This window comes from Actinia tenebrosa, unplaced genomic scaffold, assembly GCF_029948245.1.
Source record: "Actinia tenebrosa isolate PJP-AT-01 unplaced genomic scaffold, QUT_ActTen_1.0 PGA_scaffold8__29_contigs__length_14323225, whole genome shotgun sequence".
NCBI classification, from domain to species: Eukaryota; Metazoa; Cnidaria; class Anthozoa; order Actiniaria; family Actiniidae; genus Actinia; species Actinia tenebrosa.
The window spans coordinates 8,924,105-8,948,369 of NW_028292585.1; the positions used below are offsets into that span (position 1 = coordinate 8,924,105).

The following is a 24,265-nucleotide window of genomic DNA, read 5'->3' on the forward strand; positions in this document are numbered from 1 at the left end:
TGTAAGCTCAGTTTCAATTTCGTTCAGTTGCTCCTGGTCTACATCTGAATTCTGGCTGCTGATTAGTAGGTTATAGCTTGAAAATTTTATTCTTCCATGTCAATGTATTCCCACAAAAAAGCAGCCTTCAAAACACATGGCATGTTAATATATTCCAACAAAAAAGCAGCCTTCAAAACACATGGCATAGAATGAACTTACAGTCGAGTAGATAATCTGCTTTCGTTTGAGATTGCTATGCATAATTTTTTGTGTGCTCAATATTGTGCAGCAAACTGATAGTCAATAGACCGCATAGCTAGGGCGTAATGTTTAGCCAATTGTAGACCACATGTTATTCCATTGAGGTTTTTTTGGGGGGGATGCAAATGAAACGAAGAATCCCATTTTCAAAGAGATGACACGTGGTCTGAAATGGGCAAACCAATTGTCCATGCTAAAGACGACGTCTATTTTAAGGATTGGACCCGAAGCTAAATGGTCTTCGAGTCAATAGCCTATATGAGGCCCAATATTATTGCTTACATTGCGCATTTTAACATTTGAGTATGATCAAATGCGCATTACAAATTAAAAACATCATGGAATACAATATAAACATGAAAGAGTTATTATATTATCCTATATGTCTAATCATTTGAAAAACACTATATGTTATATTATATCGTATATCATATCATATAGACCAAACCCAAAACCTGCACAGATACGTGACCAAAGTCGTGCACGAAGCAATGCGGCGTGACTCAAGAGTCACGCCAGATCTCTCCGCCCACAACCCAGGCCCCACAACCGGCACAAGCCCTGGATTTGGTCTATTTTTAAAATTAATGCACCTTATAAAACTAATCTAAAAAAATACGCAATATTCTGATCGTCTTATTATTTAAAAACACTAAAGGCCGAATGGGCTATTGACTTGTAGACCATGAGGACGGAGAGCTCTTATTGTTTTAGTCTAAACCTACTAATAGGCTATCACAAATCCTGCCCTCTGATTGGCTTTGCTATTAGTGGTGTATTAGTGATAGACTAGTAAACACAAACACAATATTTCATTTGAAGTTTTTTTATGTCCTCTCCACCAGCCGGTTGAGTCGTTCCGCCGCCATAAATGAGTCATATTACACATTCTGCTTCTTAATCCAAACTTCAGCACAAGTTTGTCCCTCGTTGTTTCCTTCATATTCGTTTGTCAGATCTTGATCCACCCATATCCTGAACTCCTTGCCTGCTGTCACTGCTAGGGGAGGTGACAACTCGGGGAATATAAGTTCTGGGTCCATGTTGGTCACACCTGGTAACTCGTATTGCATGTAACCTTTTGTACTCCTAGTCAGTGGGAAGTCAGGTGGTGGACTGATTCTATTGTTGGTGTTATTCGTAATGTGTAAATTAAGATCTTTACTGTTTTGTATATTGGTAGATCCCCAATAGGCTTTGGTTTCTCCAGTTCTCCACGATATTCCACCTCCAGACACATAAACAAGTTTGAAATTCAAGACATGGCAGGCAACTGGAATGGTAAACTTTCCAAACTGATCGTCTTTCGAACCAATGCACACTTCAGTACCGACTTTGAGCCATTCTACAATACAATGATTATTACAGTCTTATTATGAGCATATCCCTAATGAATATAAACGTCTGGTATGATTAGTCTAAATTTCCCTCTTCACTGGTATACAGCTATTTCAAAAAAAGAATACTGCATATACTGAATAGTGCATTCCAAGACCAATATGCATTGTGGGTCATAGTGACATGTAGAGAGTTAATTGCTGTACATATGGAGCGTATTCACTCACGTGAGAAGGCAGCCATAAACAATAGAAACTTTCTGCACAGTATTTGCATAAAAATAGAATTCAATAGTCCCTTTCACAGTTCCCTGTGCCATCTTGAAATGTAGCCGTGCCTTTGCATCGAAGCGAGACGAACGGTGAGCTTTCAATGATAGAGACCTTTTTTAACACCTTGAACAATTATTCACGTCTCTATCATTGCAAGCTCACTGTCCGTCTCGCTTCAAGGCAAAGGCACTGCTACCTTTCAAGATGGCACAGGGAACTGTGAAAGGGACTATTCCCGGAGGATAGAAAATGTATTGTTTTGGTAACCTATAATGGCCGCTGTGACGTCACGTGAAAACGCTTTATTCTCGACTTTCACATCCCCATAATCCTTTGCGTCTTTGGGGGGTAACCAGAGGGTAAAAACCCACTTATTTTGCTGAAGGCTGATCAGACAATGTTGAAAATACCTTGTTTTTAATTAATTTCGTATCCAAAAGATAAAATGAAGAAGTAAAAAACAGAAAAAAATAGAAGCTTGAAGACGTTTAAGGTAAATTTTAAACATTTTTTCGTAAGTCAATACATTTTCTGTAGGACCAAAACTCTTGATGATCTGTACACGCAAAAATAACTTGGAATAAACTGATAATCAGTATTGTACAGATAAAAGCAGGTATAGTATAAATTCAATTAAGAAACCTTTCAATTTGGGACAGTTTTTTGATTGGTTACCTCCCAAAACGCAAGGCATTATGGGGATGTGAATGTCGAGAATTAACTTCTTTTTTTAGATTAACGAGACCCACAATGCACTTTGGTCTTGGAATGCACCATTCAGTATGCAGTATTCAGTATTCAACCTTTTTTGAAATAGCTGTAAATGTATGAGACTGATTAGCGTATCAGTCATTACAATTCAAGCCTGCAAATGCCGTAGGGAGTCCAGAGCGTTCAAAGCATTTTAGTGGCTGTTCTCCCACGACCTGCTGTTCCTCTCATTGCATGCCTTTGCCACATCGGTCCGAACATATTTCTTACGATTTGTGACCCGTAATAAGTAATCGCTCATTGTACACAGGTAAGGCTAAGGTCAAACGTCGAACTTTACATGAACTGAACCCTAACTGTATTTGGTATCAAACGTCCAAATTATTTATTTCGATCTTAAAACAAATTAAACTAAACAAACCATGTTTATCAATTTATTATAAAATAGTTGGGATAGTACGCGCGCTACGATTGGTCGAAAACCGTGTTTGATGAGGGTATCAAAACACGCTCGCGTCATCCTTTACAAATACATCAGAATAATACCATATTTTTTTCGTTTTTTGGCGTGCTCGTTATTTTATAAAGCAGATCAAAAAACAGTTTTCTGTGCTTGATACTTCCGTGGGAGCAAAGAATAATTCAAATGAGTGCAAAACATACATTAACATGATCATGTGCATTTAGATAGGCTCGTGACATGTGAGGTTCCACGTTTGATCCCAAGTCGATCTATAGTCGATCTTTGTTGGTCTAGGTCCAAATTCAATCGTTCGAACCACTTACTAAGTTGGGTCAAACGTCGAAATTCACATGAACTTATTTCAACTAATTAAGTTCGGCACATGGTGAAGTTCGACGTTTGACCTGAGTCTAAAAGTTACAAAGAAATTTCATGTTCACGATTCCCTAGTAGGTAAGGCCGAATCAAGACTATTTAAAAGAAGGCTGCGATTCATTCCGCTCTAGCGGGAGTAACCAAAGTAAACCATATTTTGTTAACCTTCTTTTTAATTTTATAAATTAATCTAATGCATCCCAAAAAAACCACATTTTTTCTTACCGAAAAAATAATTTACGCCAAAAGTTTCCAAAGAAATATTTCAAATAATGGAACAATTCTCACCACAGTTGACCCCAGTAAATCCTGCATCACATGTACAGTTGTATGAGTTGACTTGATATTGACATGATCCTCCATTTTGACAAGGATTAGAAGCACACTCATCGATATCTGGTGAAAGATATATTTGTCATTAATATATTTGTACCAATCTATTAATTTTAATATTAACCGTTCTCAGTTACCTGTCTGACAGTTGACCCCAGTAAATCCTGCATCACATGTACAGCTGTATGAGTTGACTTGGTCTTGACATGATCCTCCATTTTGACAAGGATTAGAAGCACAATCATCGATATCTGGTGTAAGATATATTTGTCATTAATATATTTGTACCAATCTATTAATTTTAATATTAACCGTTCTCAGTTACCTGTCTGACAGTCAGCCCCAGTAAATCCTGCAGCACATGTACAGTTGTATGAGTTGACTCGGTCTTGACATGATCCTCCATTTTGACAATGATTAGAAGCACAATCATCGATATCTGGTGAAAGATATATTTGTCATTAATATATTTGTACCAATCTATTAATTTTAATATTAACCGTTCTCAGTTACCTGTCTGACAGTTGACCCCAGTAAATCCTGCATCACATGTACAGTTGTATGAGTTGACGTGGTCTTGACATGATCCTCCATTTTGACAAGGATTCGAAGCACAATCATCGATATCTGGTGAAAGATATATTTGTCATTAATATATTTGGTACCAATCTATTGATCTTAATTTTAACCGTTTTCATTTACCTGTCTGACAGTAAGCACCCGTAAATCCTGCAGGACATGTACATCTGTATGAGTTGTCTCGGTCTTGACATGATCCTCCATTTTGACAAGGATTAGAAGCACACTCATCGATATCTGATTTTGAAAAAAAGGTTTGTCATTTATATAATTGTACCAACCTATTTAAACTTCAGTAAGGGAGCATTCATTTTTTAGGAGCGGGGGGTGGGCCGGAGGAATTGAGGGGGAGGGGTAAAAAAATTACTAGATGATGAAAAGGGGTGGGTCACATTTTTCTGAAAGTTAAACCAGGGGGGTCATGAATAAGACACTACCACAAAGGAGAGCTTTACATAGGGTTTTTAAAAAGTGACTGTTTGAAGGATTGGAACTGTGATTCCTGTACAGCTAATAAATCAGTTAGTCCAGATCCAGTTCTGCCAAAGCGCACACCACGACCATATCCTGACAGCAAACAACTGCCTTCGTATCATTATCTTCCTGCATCTCGAACACCAGCAATGAATGATGATGGTAGTTCGAGAATGCCAGACGACTTACTGCCACTAGCACAGCTACGGAAATGCTTCATACAAAGCATGGATTTGCAATGACACAAAAACACTGGAAGAATTTTCAAACAAATATATTGTTGGCATCGACTTTGTCCAAGAATATATTGAGCACTTAAGAAGCATCGAACTCAGAGAAGTAATAAGAAAACAGGAAAAGGAAAAAGCAAAGTTAGAGGACAATTCAGAGAATATCAACATTACAATTGGCAAGAAATGTGCCAGACAGGAATCCTGAAGAAGTTGAGAGTTTCTGAACTTGACAAGTATCTGCATCACCATGAATTGTACAAAAAGATGTTAGGAAACAAAAAGTTGAGCTTGTTTCTGCTCATATTGGGCAGCAAATATGTGAGAGGATATACCAAATACTAGGGAAATATCTGATGGATCCAAATCAGATTCTGAACCGTACCACAGAATCAAGTGGAAGTGACACCGATGACAATGAAGATGATGCATTGCTTGAATTTGGGACCGAAGATGCCCGGGGGGGGTACTCCCCTAGATTCGCTATAAGGGTAAGAACCGCCAAACAGGGGTATGGTTTTCCGCGATTCTACTCTGGAACAGGGTATATAAAATCGCGCTCGCTCTGGGACAGGGTATATGAAATCACGCTCTCTCCTCTCTGGAACAGGGTATCCATTTTCGCAATACCGGAACAGGGTTTGATTTCCAGCGATCTTGCTCTGGAACAGAGTATGAATTTCAGCGATTTTAAAAGCTAAACGGGCAAGAGTACTACCCGCCCCCCGGGCGAAGATGAAACAGAGGGTGAAGAAGAGGTCTGCGAAACGAGAGTCAATCGTTATGGCCATACAGTTGGCTCCTGGAAATCACGTTTCTGAAATACTAAAAAATATATACTAAAAATAAATAAGCATATCTAGTTTGTGTGTGATGTTCTGTTGCTATTGTGTGTATGTGTAAGTGTTTAATTATTTGGGGGGGGGGGGGGGCTGTGCATTTTTATATTTGGTAGTGGGGTGGATCATCAAAATAGTTCAGTTCCTTACCCTGGGGGATGGCACGTTTTTAATATTTAAAACCTGCAATTCCTCCGGCCTCCGGCCCACCTCCCTCCTAAAAAATTAATGCTCCCTAACAACACCAATTCTCACCTGTCTGACAGTCAGTCCCAGTATATCCTGTAGCACATATACAGTTGTATGAGTTGACTTGGTCTTGACATGATCCTCCATTTTGACAAGGATTAGACGCACACTCATCGATATCTAGTGAAAGATATATTTGTCATTAATATATTTGGTACCAATCTATTAATTTTAATATTAACCGTTTTTATTTACCTGTCTGACATTCAGTACCCGTAAATCCTGCAGCACATGTACATCTGTATGAGTCGTCTCGGTCTTGACATGATCCTCCATTTTGACAAGGATTCGAAGCACACTCATCGATATCTGGTGTAAGATATATTTGTCATTAATATATTTGGTACCAATCTATTAATTTTAATATTAACCGTTTTCATTTACCTGTCTGACAGTCAGTACCCGTAAATCCTGCAACACATGTACAGTTGTATGAGTTGACGTGGTCTTGACATGATCCTCCATTTTGACAAGGATTAGAAGCACACTCATTGATATCTGTTTTAAGACTAATAAATGAGTACCGATTGCAGGCAATAAAAACCCGACGTATTCCTAATGTGAAAAAAAAAAATTAAGCCTAATATTAAACTTGATGGAAGAAAACTCACGATTTTCACACGAATTTCCCGTGAATCCAGGTTTGCATTCGCATCGGTGGGTTTCTTGTGCAAAATTGTACCTGCAGATGGAATGCTTTGAGCATTTGCAATTATTCTGCAGAGAAAATGAATGAAAGAACCTATTTAGCTAGGTGGACGATATCCATATATTCCTGGTGCAATACCTTAACATGACAACTTACTCGTGGTTCTTGGGATTTTGTGTCCTGGTGCAATACCTTAACATGACAACTTACTCGTGGTTCTTGGGATTTTGTGTCCTGGTGCAATACCTTAATATCACAACTTACTCGTGGTTCTCGGGATTTTGTGTCCTGGTGCAATACCTTAACATGACAACTTACTCGACCTTAATTAACATGACAACTTACTCGTGGTTCTTGGGATTTTGTGTCCTGGTGCAATACCTTAACTTGACAACTTACTCGTGCTTCTCGGGATTTTGTGTCCTGGTGTAATACCTTAACATGACAACTTACTCGTGGTTCTTGGGATTTTGTGCTTGTTGTTTTTTCGTTTCACTATATCTAGCGAGCCATGGTGACAGTATACCTTTCTACCTTCGGTGTAATGTTTTGCTTATTTCAGACAACGCGTCATTCCCTTGAGTATCATTTCTTTGTTTGGATGCAAATGAAACATATAATCCTATTCTTATTATATTAGGATATTTTTAATTACCTGTGCACTTTTGTAAGTTGTGTTAAGTCTGTCCACTAGATCTTCAGGGTACATTACGTGGTCCGAGTCATTCAGTTCACACATACGTGTCTCGTTATTTCTACTCATACCAAAATTGTATGAAATGCAGTGATCGTCCAAGAAGCAAAATACTCTACACTGAAAATCGTCGCAGGCCATTTCAGTTTTAAAGACATGGTTTTCCAATGCTTTGTCTTGGATATCAACCTTGAATACCATAACTTTGCACCCCTTGGTGTCTGAGACTTGAGAATACATTCAAGTAAGAAAACCATTCATGAGTTATAATAAATGTTCATAGGCGTTGACGGGGATTGATTGAATGGTAAATAATTGTCTTACAAGTAGTACTGATTCAATTACGACTGACCACATATTTTAGAATCAATCATATCCATTTTGTAATCACTACCAAATCCTGCAATCTGATTGGTTCAAAAGAGTGCGATTAATTCCCTAATCATATTCTTTTTGTAATCACTACCAAATCCTGCAATCTGATTGGCTCAAAGGAGTGTGATTAATTACCAAATCGCATCCTTAGGAGCTCTTAATCGCATCCTTTTGAGCTCTTTATCGCATCCTTTTGAAAGAACCAATCACAGAACGGAATTATTATATTCAGCCAATCAGAGAGGAGAATGATTAGAATTATTTATGAATATTTAATGATTTGCTGATAAATCGTTAATTTTATACCAGGAAAAACCGGATTGATTTACTTCTTCCTCTACATTAATACACTCTTTATTGTGTCTTTTTCTTGTGTATGATCAAAATATGATTAAGTGGTAATTAAACTTCGTTTCGTGCAATTTTGGACCAGAATCATACTTGTGATTAACAAATTGCACTCCCGCTACGCGGTTGTGCAATTTTGTATAATCACTCGTATGCTTTTGGCCCAAATTGCACTCCACTCAGTTCAATTACCATCATAAATCGCATCCTTGAAAGCTCTTAATCGCTTCCTATTTGAGCTCTTAATCGCATCTTTTTGAAAGAACCAATCACAGAACAGAATTTTTATATTCAGCCAATCAGAGAAGAGAATGAAACAAGCTTTTTCAACGCGTTTGCTAAGTGCAAATTTGCAAATTAGCATTATTTAAGAATATTTAATGATTTGCTGATAAATCGTTTATTTTATACCACTGAGGAAAAACCTGATTGATTTGCTTCTTCTTCTACATTAAATTGATTATTCTACACTCTTTATTGTGTCTTTTATTGTGTATGATTACAAAAAGGATATGATTAAGTGGTAATTGAACTTCGTGTCGTGCAATTTTGGACCAAATTGCACTCCACTCACTTCAATTATCATCTGATTATTAATCTTTGAAAACGCACCTTTTTCTTAGTAATTGATATATATTTAATCATAGCTTACAGAACTTTATTAGTCATATATTTGTTATTATATATCTATATCTTGTTATATATTTTTCTCATAATATATTATCCTATATTATTATCATTATATTATCAGCTAATATTATTAACAATATCTATCATTATGCATACATCTGCAATCAAAAACCGCGTCTTCTGATTGCAAACTACCTCAGGAAGTTGGTTTACTATTGCAACTAAGAAAAAATGCCGTTATAACTCATTATTATTATTTTTAATATAATGTTTTTTTATATTTTCTTTGTTTTCTTATTTTACTCAACAATGCATTCTTCTTCTTCTTCTTAATATTATTATTATTATTATTATTATTATTATCATTCTTATTATTATCATCAGTATTATGATTATGATTGTGATTATGATTATGATTGTTATTGTTATTTGTTATTGTTATTATTATTATTATTATTATTATTATTATTATTATTATTATTATTATTAAGCTTAATTAGCTTGTAATTCTTTTCCTTGAAACATGATCTGCAAATTTGTCAGACTAGGGCCCCGTCCACACTATGCCGGATAAAATTTGAATCCGAAACTTTCACACCGAAACCGAAAACGCTTCATTGCACATCTGAGGAGATGCATCGAAGCTGAAATTGAGCCCGCGGTGAATTGTTAGCCTTCCCGCCATGTTCCCATGACAATCATGACGTCATCGTATTCGAAAAGTTCCGGATACGAAATATTCTCCGTCCACTCTAATACGGCTAGCCGGCATTTTCAAATTGTTCCACTCTGGAGACCGTATTCGAAAAGATCCGTTTTCGCAGTGAAGAATTGATTCGTCCGGACTGGTGTGGAAGGAAAGACTAACCGGATAAATAAAGTTGCGGATTCAAATTTATCCGGCATAGTGTGGACGGGGCCTAGTATTGAGATACTTTCTCAAATAACGATTTTTTTGTCGATTAGTTTCTTTGGTAATATGACACTTTGATTGCTCAGTGTCGCAATACTCATGCCCCTGATTAAGAAAAAAATCTGCTAGCCCTATTGGTAAACAATTAATAATTTGTTAAGAGAAGAAAAGGCCAGAATAATCACTGATGCCGGCTTTTTTTAAAGGGTCCAGTAATCTTTGCATATATATATTTTTTACATCGTATAGACTAAGTAAGAAATGAAGATTTTATACCTACCCATCGTAAAGATGATAAATCCACCAAGAAAGTAAATGAAGAAATAAGTTCGACACTGAAGCTCCAAAGAATTCTTTGTCCGTTCCATTTACGGGACAAAAATGACGATTAAACCAGATTAGAAAATTGCAGAAATTTGAAAATTTCCTACTCCGTTGCTTGGCAATAAGTCCTGAAGTATCTTTCGTGTCTTTTCGTATAATTTTTAGAATATCGAGTCTTAAGATATCAGTCACTTCAGAGTCATTTAAAGAAAACCGGAAAATCGGTCTATGCCTATACGTTTTTTGCTTTTTTTTCAAATTTAAAAACTTTTAGTAAAAACTCCTATTTCATTGAAACGTTGGCATTAAATACGCCTCCGAGTAGATGCTCTCAAACGAATGAAGGAAAAATGGAAAACGACTCTTCGTGATAAAACTTTGTAGATCGTCATAACATGGTTATTTCCATGGAAGTTTCTTTTAGGTTTTTAAAACATTGAATGACTATTTGTCTTTAATTTTCCTTTTTGATTGGTAATAACTTATATGCTTAGCGATTGCTAATGGTGTGATAAATAAACTCAACTTTTTTTCATCTACAACCAATTGGAGTAGTTCTTTTTGTCAATCATACTTGAAATTTTGAGGATCTAATCCTTACTAATTGAGACAATTAGTCTGGGAAAGAAACAGCTGCACCAAATTAAAAGGGCGCCATGTACTCTAAATTCATTGAATCAAAACCTTCTAGAAAATTACTTGAAAAGCCTTTTAATGTAGAAGACAAAATTTTTCAAATAATAAAACTTCTAAATTTACAACTTATAAAGTTCTATACCATCAAGTAAGGTTAGATAATATATCAGTCTTGAACGCGAAAACTCTCCTGATTTGTGGATCGTGACAGACCCATTTGCATAATAATTTAATTTAATTTCAGTTATATGTACGTACATCTGCACCGGAATGAAACAAACACTCAATCCGTCTGTCCAAGCCCCATTGACCAAAAGATCGTTATGTAAAAGAAGTATAAGTATATTTATACTTTGCAGAGTGGCAGATTAATAAGCTTTTAATATTTTTTCCTCCAGTGAATATAATAAATCAGACGCGCTCATTGGTCATAATTTACGTCTTATTCTGCTATAGTCACCTAGAGTTGAATATAACTCACGCATGCGCACGCTCGTTTGTCGATTTGTCTCGCTTGTAGAGATAAATAGAATTTGAAGGGGGGAGAACCTTTCTCTCAGTTATTTATTAAATTCACTTGTGTCAAAAATACTGAAACAGTTATTCGCCGAACGCAAAAGAGTGAATATCGGGGAATATTTACTAGTGTGGAGTGGTTGTGACACTTACTACAGAAGTCACGTGACACCAGGCATCCTGTGTCTGCACCTTTGTACACTGTTCTCTACTTTTCTTTTGGGGGTATTTTATTTGTCTATGGTGTTCTCTGAATCGAGGTCCAGTGCCATAATATAATTGCCTCTTTGTCTTCTTTGGTGGGTTCCACGAATGGAAACAACACTGTTCCAGCCATTTGCCAAGAGACATTACCTCAGTTGTGCGTTAAAATATTCAGCTATTCAACTAAAACCCGTGGAATCTTAATCAACTTGTATTTTTCCATAGTACGTACATTCCTTACTATATAATGTAAATTAATAAAAGAAAAGAAAAATCGAGGCTAAGACTGAGCAGAGGCGAACTCGAAATGGGGGTATTTAGGAGTAACATTTGGGGGTCTGGGACCAACTTTGAAAAATTAGAGGCAAATGTACCCAATAGACCTCTTCGGAAAATGAACAGGCAAGTAAGGAAGACGAAGAAAAAGAAGACGAGGAAACAGAAGAAAAGGAAGAAGATGAGGGAGAAGAAGAAGAGGGAGAAGACGATCAGGAAAGAGATGACGAGGATAACGAAGACGATGATGAAGAAGAAAGCCACGACGACAATGAAGACGAGAAACAAAGTAGTGGTGAAGGGGATTCTACTCCTATGGAATCAAATAGTGAAGAAGATGACGAATAGAACGTACGTTTATTAGCCTTATTGTTTTACACAGCCTACAATCGAAGGATAAGAAGTAACCTTGATCTTTTTCGTTTCTATTCAGTCGTGCTTTTTATGTGCTGAAATCTTTTTTCAACCTTTGCTGGTGGTACTTTTCCAGTGAATTTCTTATCTGCTAAGCTCTTGTCCAAGGGAAAAGTATAACAATTTTCTTACAATATATGTGCAGGTGCGCTTAGACGTAAAAAAAGTCCAGTTAATAAAAACCGGCCACATAAAATTGACAAAAGCCTTCTTAGCGACTAGAGTTTTTGGCCCATTTTGGCAAACCTGGCCCGGTTTTGTGCAGAACGATTCACTTGTATTTAGGAACTACCTTATAAGAATCAGTAAAGGACGCAGCAGCTAGTAGGTAGCGGTAGCCTTTACTACAGACTACGAAAATGTCGCCGAAAAGACATGCTTGTCTTTGGTGAGAATGTTTGCGAAAGGTCACAAGAGAAATGCGAGGAAACGACAAAAATATTGTCATATCTGCAGTTTGCGGGAAGAAAATACGTCCGTTTATAAAAAACTCTATTTATTATTTGCTTCACGCGCCATTCAAACTTTTTCAGTCCCCATTCTGTAAAGCGCTTTGTGTTTTCGATTTCGTTCAGTTGCTCCTGGTCTACATCTGAATTCTGGCTGTTGATTAGTAGGTTATAACTTGGAAATTAAATTCTTCAAATTCCAGGTCAAAATTTTCCCACAATTAAAAGAAGCAGTCTTCAAAACACTTGGCATAGACTGAACTTACAGTCGAGTAAATAATCTGCTTTCATTTTGTGTGTGTTCGATATTGTGCAGTAAACTGATAGTCAATAGACCTCATAGCTTGGGTGTAATGTTTAGCCCATTTCAGACCAAGTGTCATTCTCTTGAGTAGACATTTCTTTATTTGGATGCAAATGAAAAAAGAACCCTATTTGCAAAGGGATGTCACGTGGTCTAAAATGGACAAAACAATCGCCCAAGCTAAAGACGACGTCTATTTTAATTAACATTTGAACCCGAAGCTAAATGGTCTACGCGTCAATAGCATATGAGGTCTAAGGCCGAATGGGCTATTGACTTGTAGACCATGAGGACGGAGAGCTCTAATTGTTTTAGTCTAAACCTTCTAATAGCCTATCACAAATCCTGCCCTCTGATTGGCTTTGCTTCTAGTGGCTATTAGTGATAGACTAGTAAACACAAACACAATATTTCATTTGAAGTTTTTTATGTCCTCTCCACCAGCCGGTTGAGTCGTTCCGCCGCCATGAATGAGTATTACACATTCTGCTTCTTAATCAAGACATCGGCACACGTTTGTCCATCGTTGTTACCATCTAAGATGTTTGTCAGATCTTGATCCACCCATATCCTGAACTTCTTGCCTGCTGTCACTGCTAGGGGAGGTGACAACTCAGGGAATGTAAGTTCTCGGTCCATGTTGGTCACACCTGGCAACTCATACATCATGAAATTGAGATCAATATCAAGCAGTGGAAAGTCACTCGGTGGACTGATTCTATTGTTACTATCATCCGTGATGTGTAAATTAAGATGTTTGTTGTTGTTTTTATTAGTAGTTCCCCAATAGGCTTTGGTTTCTCCAGTTTTCCACGATATTCCACCTCCAGACACATAAACAAGTTTGAAGTTTAAGACATGGCAGGCAACTGGAATAGTAAACCTTCCAAACTTATCATCTTTTGCTCCAATACACACTGTAGTACCGACTTTGAGCCATTCTACAATGCAATGATTATTACATCTTATTAGGAGTATATCCCTCATGAACATAAACGTTTGGTACGATCAGTCTAAATTTCCCTCATGGAAACTATCATATATGAGAAATAATACCATGATCACCTCGGGATCTATTGTTTTTGGAGGGACGTTTAATGACTAACATCCCTCCTTTATGAATAACATGAGGGAAAATTAGTTCTAATACTCCCTCATTAATTATGGATGAGGACGTATTAGAACTAATACTCCCTCATCCATAATTAATGAGGGAGTATTAGAACTAATACTCCCTCATGTTATTCATGACCTTGTCCCTCATATCACAATCATCGGGACTCTTGGTCGGTCGAGGTAGACCGACCGGCTCGCAAGCATCGGGCACCGAGTCTAAAAGACCCGGTTCCAAATCATATACAGTGCTAATTAGATAGTATCTCATCCTGGTGAGGTAACTATTCAGTGTGGGATAGAGGAATTGCTATATGCGCTTGATTAAACATACACACTAGATCAATTTTTGGTTTTTGCGTTTATTTATTTACTAATAATTCACACAGAAGAAATGATTGTAATATATACTTCTGTCTTATTTAGTGTTAAACAGACTTTTTTTTTTATTGCGCATGCGTATTAACCTTGATAGTGATTGTGACATTGTTTAAAGTTGCTCCTTGCAAAACTCCTCCCAAATTAACTCCCGTGCTCAATTTCTCTGTCTTCTCTTCATACTCTTCACATGCTGAGACATACATACATACATTTTATTACAATTTTTAAATAACATAAATTACATGCATAAATCTTGACCCGCATTTAGCTATGCTAGTCTAGGCGGGCCAGATTATTAAAATAATACTAACTATTGAAAAAAGACAAGCAGTACATTTGTAATTTGACTATTACACTTTATTAGTTACACTTTGTTTCACGGGTTTATGAAAACCACTCTAAATTAGTTTTCAAGTCATTCTACGTTCTTTTACTTCCTCGGAAATCATGGTATTACAAAGTAATACCATGGCATCTTCGGGATATTAGGGATTAAATGCCTCCTCAGCCTCCGGAGGTTTAGTAAAAGTCCCGAGACTTCCAGTAAACCTCCCTCGGCTTCGGGGACATTTAATCCCTAATATCCCTCAGTGCCATGTTATTTCTTATAATAATAACAACAATAAAGCCTTTATTTATTGAGGGTAATACTAAACAGTCCTAAGGTACTAATAAACTCGTAGTCCTCCTAACAATTAAAACTAAAAAATATCAATATCTACCATGTAAAATATGTATAAAAACATTAGAACATATGTCAAAACATAATATCAAAACAAAAAGGAAAACAAAAACAAATTCTTACTGACAAAATAATTTACGCCAAAATTTACCAAAGAAATATTTTGAATAATTGAACAATTCTCACCACAGTCGGCCCCAGTAAATCCTGCAGGACATGTACAGTTGTATGAGTTGACTCGGTCTTGACATGATGCTCCATTTTGACAAGGATTAGAAGTACACTCATCGACATCTGGTTTTGAAATAAATGTTTTGTTATTGATAAATTTGTACTTTCTTTCGCGAATATCTTCAAATATTGATTCGAATTCACCTGTCTGACAGTTTATCCCAGAAAATCCTGTAGCACATGTACAATTGTATGAGTTGACTCGGTCTTGACATGATGCTCCATTTTGACAAGGATTAGACGCACAATCATCGATATCTGATGTAAAAAATATAAGGAAATGAAGCCCGAAAATTAAACAGACGCTGATAGGCCCTTTGCAAAATTGTACTAATCATATGCTGAAAATTAAGCCGTGCATTCGATATTAAAAAAATAAATAACAAATAATAAAAATCAATGCGCTTATAAACCATTCATGTTTCATTGCGTCATTCAAAGGTTTAGTACTTTTCTGCATATCATTAGAAATTTAGACAGACTATCATGCACAAATTTTTTTGGTAGCGACTGCATGGCAACTGACTTTTTGAGATTTTATTTGAACGCGCCGCACAAGGCAGTAAAAACACTGTGACCTGTACGAGTCCTTTAACCTAAAACTACTTCTCAAAAACGTTTTTCCTGAGGGCTGCTATTACTTTTTTGCAGTTGGCCGCTCACATAAAATTTTAAAAGTAAACTGCAGATCACATCCTTCATAAGAAGCTCATTCATCGCAGTTCATGGGTACTTATGAGTTAATACTGTAATTGCACTGCCAGATTAAACAGTTATTGAATGAGACTGAGAAAGTTATATTAGTGATGTCAGTGATGTCCCGACGAGTGCAGGCGATGAACGTATGCGCAGGGCGGGAGGAGGGAGGGCGCCCTGGTATGCGCAAAGGCAAGCAAGTCATTGGCTCCCACATTCCATACATTGTGGACCGTACAATATATCATCTATTTTATCCGATGGTGCAATATGGAGACAGTTTACTTACTCGTTTGGCATCGATCCCCAGTAAATCCAGGTAGACATTCACAGCGATGCGTATTGTCAGCAAAGTTATATCTGCATGTCGAGTTTTTAGGACAGTCGCAGGTGTTCTAAATCATGAAAAGAAATTTACTACAATGAAGAAAATTCTTGGCTGTAATGAGACGTCATTTCTATTAGTCGTTTGGAGGTTGAGGAAGAAACTGGATCGAGTTGGCATTACGGTACATTGTGGTTATGTTTTAGGGGGCGCAATAGACGCCATCTTGAAAATACGTCTCCTAAAACAGCCTCACAATGTACCGCAATGCCAAGTCGGCCCAGTTTTTTTCTCAACCTCAGAAAGCTAATATACCTTCACGGTTCAATTTCACGAAAGCTATTCAATGTTGGAATTAATTGGTGAGGTGAATTAAATTTCAAGAAAACAAAAACATGTTTCAGAAAGATTCTCTGGTCAGAGGTTTTTAATTTTGCATGAAGAAACTTCAACATGATATAATTGAAATAAGTGTGCAAATAAAATATGGGGGTCGCAAATTTAGGTCAGAGCTGTCACATCTTATTAAATAAGCTAACTTAATATTCTAATGTTAAGAGGAAGTGAACTTTCAACTTCTTTTACCGGCGTGAGACTGATTGTTTGCGCTGGTTTTCAAAGAAATTGTAACGTTTGAAGTGTATTGGATAGGAATTAAACTGGCAAACAAAACCCCGGCTCACCTGAGCACTTCTGTAGATGACACCAGGTCTGTGCACTAGATCTTCTGGATGCATAAAGTGATCCGAGTCACTCAGCTCACACATGTGTTTCTCTCCACTCGCACTTGTACCAAAGCTGTAGGATATACAGCGATCATCCAAGAAACACTGGGATTCGCAGTGCGCATCGTTCGTAGCTCGTACGGTTTTAAAGACGTGATTGGCCAGCGTCTTACCTTCAAGAGTCTCTTTAAAAACCATATCTTTTCCACAAGCATCTGCATTGACTAAAAGATGAATACATTAAAAACAGCAATAAACGCAAAAAAAAACCCTCCAAATTACATTAAGCCATCCATGGGATAGACCTCTCCCGAATTCACTTGAAGCGGAGCTCCCCAATAAGAATAGAGAGCCCAATTTAGATAAAACTGAAAGATGAAAATAAAATCGGGCAAAAAATCTTCACTTTTTTCTTGTTCTTCGAGATGAAGATAATGTCCCCCATAGCAAAAAGCATGAAGTGAAAAAATGAAATCGAAATGCACTACATTGTTTCTCGCACAAATCTTTGTTTTCGACCTTAGTACTACTCTCCAACTTAGAAATTTTGTCACATGCACACAACCCACCACCAGCCACCCCAGAGGGTAGTTTTGTGCTGGCGAAATTCTTCGACAAATTTTTCCATGTATGGCCGACTGTTTTACATTTTGAATTCATGGTTGTTTTTTTTTGAAAAACGAAAGATAACTACAGATAATCCAATAAAATATCAAGTTTAGTGAAATTTTCCTTGGATCTTTCATTAAAATCCAGATTTTGGAGATTTCCGAACTTTCTAAGAACAAATTAACACTATAAAACAGACTTAAACACTGGTTAAAAAAGGTGAGCAAATTACAAGCTTGCTTTTACTTCTTTTACGTAACGATGTTTGGTTATCCATGAAGAGTTTTATTTTTTTATATGAAACGTATTATTACCGCATTGAAAAGTAAAAAAATTAATGTTTTGGTAGCAAAAGAGAGAAAATTAGCTGGAGATATATTATTAGTGGAGCACCACACCAAAAAATGGTAAAGCATTCGAGTTGATTTTTCATGGCTTGGCTGACGTCACTTCCGTCCGTACGTCCGTACGTCCGTCCGCGTACACAACACAGGAATCCCGCTTGATGTCAAAGCAAAACTACTCACAAATGCGGCTCTCAAATGCACAGAAAAAAATGGCTTTAGGACAAGTTATAGACCAAAAACAATTTTTAAAAAAATTTCATGTAGTCAAAGATGGATCAAGAAGTGTTCTTCAAGAATTCATGTGTGTGTTTTTTAGCAAACAATGGTATATATATATATATATATATATATATATATATATATTCTTTTGACAAGCATTTTTGTCGACGAATCGACAAATCAAAGACTTTCTCTCAAAATTTTTGATATTTCTACAGATAAGCTTAATTTATTTTAATGCTGGATGAAATATAACACGGAGAGCATATTACAACAAATATTCGTCCTTTATTTAGCTTTGTAAATTTTTAACAATTCGTTGGTTTTTATCGTATGTTTTTCGTTCAAGAAGAATGCAGCTTTGTTTGTCTCCTATCGCGGTGTCCCATTGGCAAAACAAAGAAGACTTTCATTCAATAATTTTATAACTTTCTACAGATAATTTATTTAATTATTGAATGAAATATAAATTTACACCAAATATTCAACTGTTTATTAAGCTGTTCGAGCAATTCTCATGTTCGAGCAAGTATGATTATAAAAATGAGCTTAGATTTGTGTTGTTGAGAATTGTTTTTTGTATAGACCTAGACTTTCACTTCTAAAAGCTAAAAAATATCCAAAAATTAAAATTTACAAACGCTAATTTACTGACAAGAAATTCATCATTTTGTATTTTGCATTGCCTTTTGCATTATTTTCTATTTTGTCTCAGTTGATCTTGTCAAGCTAAGTAAGCATATTTTCTGCTCACCTTAACCAGTTTTCAAGTCTGTTTTTTGGTCTTGATTTGTCCTAAATCTTCAGATTTTCGATTTCAATGAAAGACATCCGAGGTAAATATTTCACTAAACTTGATATTGTATTGGATTATCTGTAGTTATCTTTCGTTTTTTTTTTTTGTAAGTAAAAAAGATTCAAAGCGTAAAAATGTCGGCCATAGATAACTTTGTCGAAGAATCTTCCAAGAACAAAACTAGCCCCTGGGGGTGGTGGTGAGTTGTGTACAACATTTCTAAATGGGAGAGTATACTCGCACAAAAAAAAAAAAAAAGAAAAAAGAAAAAAAAAGAAAAGAAACAACAATGTAGTGTATTTCGATTCGATTTCACTGCATGGTTTTTATTATGGGAGAAGTTATCTTCATCTCGAATAAAAAATAATTGAGATTTTCCCCCCGATCTTATTTTTACCTTCAGTTTATTCAAATTGTTCTCCCTGAGATCCGCTTTTAGGCGGTGCCTAAATATATATCCCATCCCCTAATCATGATCTAATATACCACCCCTCCCATGTTCATGTTTTTTTACCACCCCTCCCCTAAGCATGACTACTATACCACCCCTCCAATGTTTATGGTATTATTACCACTTTTCCAAAATTTCGAAAAGAAAATATCAGAACATTGGGATCGATAAGTATCGTCATTGACAGTCACGTTCGTTTACGAGTAAATTTTCTAAGCTTCAAGTAAATAAACCTTACGGGCTGTCTCTCTCACTATCGATGGTTTTCAACCATTCCCAAGAGAATTAAATAACAAAAGACACGGCGGCCATGTTGGAGGATATAACAAAAGAATTCATTGACAATTCTTTTGTTAAGTTCCTCCAACATGGGCGCCGTGAAAACCATCAATTCCTCGGCTCGTTACGGGCAATCAGTCTTGTAGAATTAATGTTATTGTATTTGTACTTTTTAGGGTACTTTTATGAATAATAAACACACTATTCGTTCCGAGAAGTCTACTTTCGTTTACCAAGCTTCGATCACTAATTTCTTTGGTTAACTTGCCAGCACTAACAGCAACGGCTGCTCCAGATACAATGGAATGCCTAATGGGAACCCCAAACAAGAAGAATATCGTGTTTACATATCACCGAGCAGTTTGATTGGCTAATAGAAAACAAGATTGAGGGAAAGACGGGAACCGAAAGCGCCTCACAGCGGCTGCGCAGGAGGCTATGGGAGTCCCGAATTTAATATACTTCTATGGCAAATGTTGGAATGAACCTATTGTTTCCAGCCTCGTATTTCAGGACAGTGTTGTTTCCATTTGTGACGTCACATAGCAACCGATTTATTACTTTGGGATTTTTGTTCTGGTTGATATAAATTATAATATTACGCCATAGCAGTTGGAAAATGGACCAAAAGGAAGGCTTACCTTATTACAGGAAATTAACGCTTCACCTATTCAACACGAATGTCAAACATTCGCGTTAATTTAGGTCGCGATAATTTCCTTTAACGTTAATTAAAACTTAAATAATAAAGTTGGATGTTAATTTAAATGACGCTATTTCTAATTTTTATCCAAAACTCAACAATCTGATTAAATAATGTCAAACGACCCGCAAATTACAACGCATCCTCCGGGTCTATCTCATGATCATTGTGCTGCCATTCATTTACTTGAACCCTACGTTTAGAGGATATTTACTGACTTTAGGTTATACCTTATCACGTTAGCCGTATGCTATGCCACGTCAAAGACTGACTTTGCAGCTGTTAATAAAGTTTTGTCTTGATTTGTTGTTGGGCTCGATCGCGTTAATTTCCTTCCTTTAAAAATCGTTAGCCCCTTCTCGCGTTAATTTCCTTCATTTGAGAGCACTTCCAACTCTGGATCGCGTTAATTTAAGTCGCGTGAATTCAAATTATGTTAATATGTCCAAGCGTGAATTTCCTATAATAAGGTAGTTACGGATTCAAGCACTTTAAATAGCAAAATCCGCCTTCCTTTGTAGTAGCTTTAATATAGTCTTCTTCAATCTGCTTTGTATTTTCTTCTATCCATTTGTTAATATTTGACTTGGTAAAATATGGTAATATTTATCGCGGGACGTTTCGAAGTTCCGTCATTTTTGTCGCGGGTCGGAAATTTGTCTTTTATAAATGGTTAAATATGGCTATTTACGCTCTCAAAATGTAAAAGAAATATTCAGTCGTAACTACACCTCACAAAAATGGTTATTCCAAAATTTGGATAGGACGAGCTATAGAAATTTCACTAGCGTCTGGATAAAGCTCTTATCTGGTCTATTGATGTGAGGAAGTTTGAAGTTCTTGGAGCAGTCGCGTTTTCAAGAAATTAAATGGCGAATATGTGATTTTTAGCAAAACCCAAAATTTTGATTTAAAAAAATTATACAATAAGTTTTTAAGATTTGATGCTGATGTTTCCTAAGGCTCATCCGCAATACTTGGAAATAGGTATGTGAAAACTTCAAGGCAATCTATTCAATGGTAATGTTTCACAGCTGGATGTTTTATATGCTTAAAATTTTGGAGTTTTTAAAATAAAATTGAAGACTAGTATACTAGACGTACGCGTATAATAATTTCTCGTAAATCCTCATGGGAGTCCTCGTGTCTGATTGGACACTTAAAGAAGGTCTAATTTCTTTTATGAAGAGCTTTTCATTAACTAGACAATCGAACTTGGTTTTGCATCTTTCCATGAGGGCGTCGAAACGTCGAGATACTAGTCTTCAATTTTATTTTAAAAACTTCAAGAAACAAACACCTTATTCGTATTCAAATTTTGGGTCGAATTTTCAAGCGGCGTCATAACTTTTTTACTGCCCAAGACTTTCCATCCAAATTTATACACAGGCTGCAATACTACTAGACGATAAGATTCTGAAAATTTCAGAAAAATCGTATAACTTGAGGATGAGGAGAAAAAAGTCAAAAACTAAAAATAGAACTGTTTGATTTTCGGCCGTAATAGTCTAAACATTTAAAAAATCTTAAAATAAAATACACTGTTAGAATCTAGGATAATCCAAGCACATTATATAAAAAAATTCAGTTAAATTGACGCACTAGTTTTGCGAAGCGAGCGAGAATAGAATTGTCCAACATTCGCTCTGAATTAGTTTGATTCCACCTTAATCCAAATTCTAACAAGGGGCGAAAGAGGTACTACTTTTCAAAGGTCAGCTAACATTTCTTTACTTTATTTCACATTTTGACGATTTAATTGAAGTTTTTTGAGCATTGCAATACATTTTCTTATGATATGACACCACAGTAACCTAGCTTGGGCTAACTGTCTTGGTATTATTGACGTACTTCTATGGCTAATAATGGAACGAACCTTATTGTTTATCGAAACAGTTTCCTACCTTTTTGAATTCTAGATCCTGAATCTCAAGACTTTCAGAAAAAATAGAGAATTGGGTTTTCAGCTAAGAAATTAGTTCAAAATAAACACGAAAACAAATAAATGATGAAAATAAGTGAAACTAGAAAACAGGGCTAGAACTATTGAAAAACGTAAAGCTAAAAACCGCCTATCTAGTTTACCACTTCGAAATGTACGTATTTCACACACAAAAAAAATTTTTTTTAATATGTTTTTCGTGATATAAGTACTTTTCGAAATCAAAACAAATCAAATCAAATCAAATACTTACCCAACAATGATGTTGAATGAAGAACTTGATAAAACAACCAGAAAACCCACGAATATCTCTTCCACCAAGACATGGTGTCAGGAGCGCAGGTTGTGAGGACCGCCAAAAGCATCTCAAGATGTATGCGAAGATTGATTATCCTTTGTATTAACCACGGGTATCAATAATCACCTGAATATTTTTGCCCTTTAGGAGATAAGTCAAGCTGTGAGCCATAACTCCAGAAATGAGTACACCATGTGGGGGCATAATTTTTGTTATGTGGTAACCAAAATAAAATAAAAATTGTCTCTAAAAATATCGCATAAAAAGATGAAGAAAACCTGAGTAGTGAGTGATACATAGAGATAGGCCTAATCGGCTAACGTGTTGCTATGTACGTTGCCACCCAATTCAAACCTTCTGGGAATAGAAGCGTTTGTCTCTACGAATTCAACTGTGAAACCAAAATATAACGAACAATGAAACTTAGTCCCATGTGGTTTGAATTGGGTGGTAACGTACATAGCAACACGTTAGCCGATTAGGTCTATTATCACTTGTTTTGGGGAACGAGTGACTACAAAAGGTATCAGGCTCTTCAGTTAATAATTCAATTATACATAATAAGGGTCGATACTGAATGAAAATACAAATGGCAGGTTATCGTGAGCGGTGTAAACAAGGAATAATTTATACGTGTTTTCATTCCCTTCCCAAGAAACGGAGAAATACTTAATCCATTTTAGGCTAACTAAGGGAAAGTATTTCTAAATGGTCTTGAGAGCAGAAACTGAGCAATAATTTTTAGATATATAATGAGTTCTTTAATGCTAAACATGTTTCGGCAGTCCAGCTGCCATCATCAGTAGTACATAGCAGTAGTTAGCTTTGTGATCTATATTATCTACTACTGATGATGGCAGCTGGACTGCCGAAACATGTTTAGCATTAAAGGACTCATTATATATCTAAAAATTAAGGGAAAGTACTTTTTTACTTTGAAATAGAATCTGAGGTATTTCTTTTGTATTTTCCCGTTAAATTCAACCACATTCCTAGATAGTTTTGAAAGGAGTATAATATAACTTTTAAGCATCATATAGAATAGGATATCCACATAAAGAGCTTTAGTATTTTTACGCAAGTAAATATAATAAATCCGGCACTAACCTGCTAAGCAGGCGTTTGGGGGTGGGTTTTCAATACTTTCGTTTAGTTCTTTTCCATTGCTGAGTGTTATGGGACTGGAGATCGTATAAACCACGGGTCTCCACCAATAATATGGGATGGACCGCTCTCGGTACGAGCTACGGGATCTTTATTCTACTTTCTCTTCTTCTATACTCTATCTCTACTCTTCTATACTATATCTCTACTCTTCTTCTATACTCTATCTCTACTCTTCTGACTAAAACTAATTACATGAGCTCTATTTATAATAACTTCATGAAATGTGTCATTCTACAATCAATATGTTTTTATCGCTGTGCCTTGATTGGCTAAAGGAAATAGTAAATTCCTAAGTGTGATATCTTATTTAAGAGTAATACGAGTGAAAATCATAGAACTAAACATAGCTTAAACTAAAGATAAAGCACTCATTAATAATTCATAAGCTTATTGTCCAATTGGAGCCACCATACACGTCACGTGCATGAACCTTTATACCCGATAAAGTCCTCTTCATTAGTAT

General features: G+C 36.2%; 2 protein-coding genes across 2 annotated transcripts; both read right to left on the bottom strand.

The window, feature by feature from the left end:
- Positions 1-66: 66 nt before the first annotated feature.
- Positions 67-22,695, bottom strand: LOC116296084 (uncharacterized). The gene is made up of 14 exons (XM_089040978.1): positions 22,591-22,695; positions 16,950-17,215; positions 16,231-16,336; positions 15,390-15,503; positions 15,201-15,308; positions 6,491-6,610; positions 6,302-6,415; positions 6,113-6,226; positions 4,438-4,551; positions 4,249-4,362; positions 4,061-4,174; positions 3,873-3,986; positions 3,691-3,798; positions 67-1,588 (listed from the first exon to the last, which is right to left on the bottom strand). Exons 1-14 carry the CDS (start codon positions 22,661-22,663, stop codon positions 1,125-1,127), a joined length of 2,043 nt encoding a protein of 680 aa, XP_088897104.1. The 5' UTR covers positions 22,664-22,695; the 3' UTR covers positions 67-1,124.
- On the bottom strand, positions 6,647-10,347 carry LOC148905113 (uncharacterized). The gene is made up of 3 exons (XM_089040977.1): positions 9,996-10,347; positions 7,411-7,676; positions 6,647-6,823 (listed from the first exon to the last, which is right to left on the bottom strand). The coding sequence occupies exons 1-3, from the start codon at positions 10,081-10,083 to the stop codon at positions 6,662-6,664; spliced, it is 516 nt and encodes a 171-aa protein (XP_088897103.1). The 5' UTR covers positions 10,084-10,347; the 3' UTR covers positions 6,647-6,661.
- Positions 22,696-24,265: the final 1,570 nt, after the last annotated feature.

Excerpts from the sequence above, each read along its gene's own strand:
- LOC116296084 (XM_089040978.1), bottom strand. The coding sequence starts at position 22,663 with ATGTCTTGGTGGAAGAGATATTCGTGGGTTTTCTGGTTGTTTTATCAA. Across the intron at positions 16,337-16,949 it reads TCATCTACAGAAGTGCTCAG|AACACCTGCGACTGTCCTAA; the intron begins GTGAGCCGGGGT and ends TTCATGATTTAG. Across the intron at positions 6,611-15,200 it reads ATTTACTGGGGCCGACTGTG|AAACAGATATCAATGAGTGT; the intron begins GTGAGAATTGTT and ends TTATTAGTCTTA.
- LOC148905113 (XM_089040977.1), bottom strand. The coding sequence starts at position 10,083 with ATGGAACGGACAAAGAATTCTTTGGAGCTTCAGTGTCGAACTTATTTC. Across the intron at positions 7,677-9,995 it reads ATTTATCATCTTTACGATGG|TCTCAGACACCAAGGGGTGC; the intron begins GTAGGTATAAAA and ends TGTATTCTCAAG. Across the intron at positions 6,824-7,410 it reads CAACTTACAAAAGTGCACAG|AATAATTGCAAATGCTCAAA; the intron begins GTAATTAAAAAT and ends TTTTCTCTGCAG.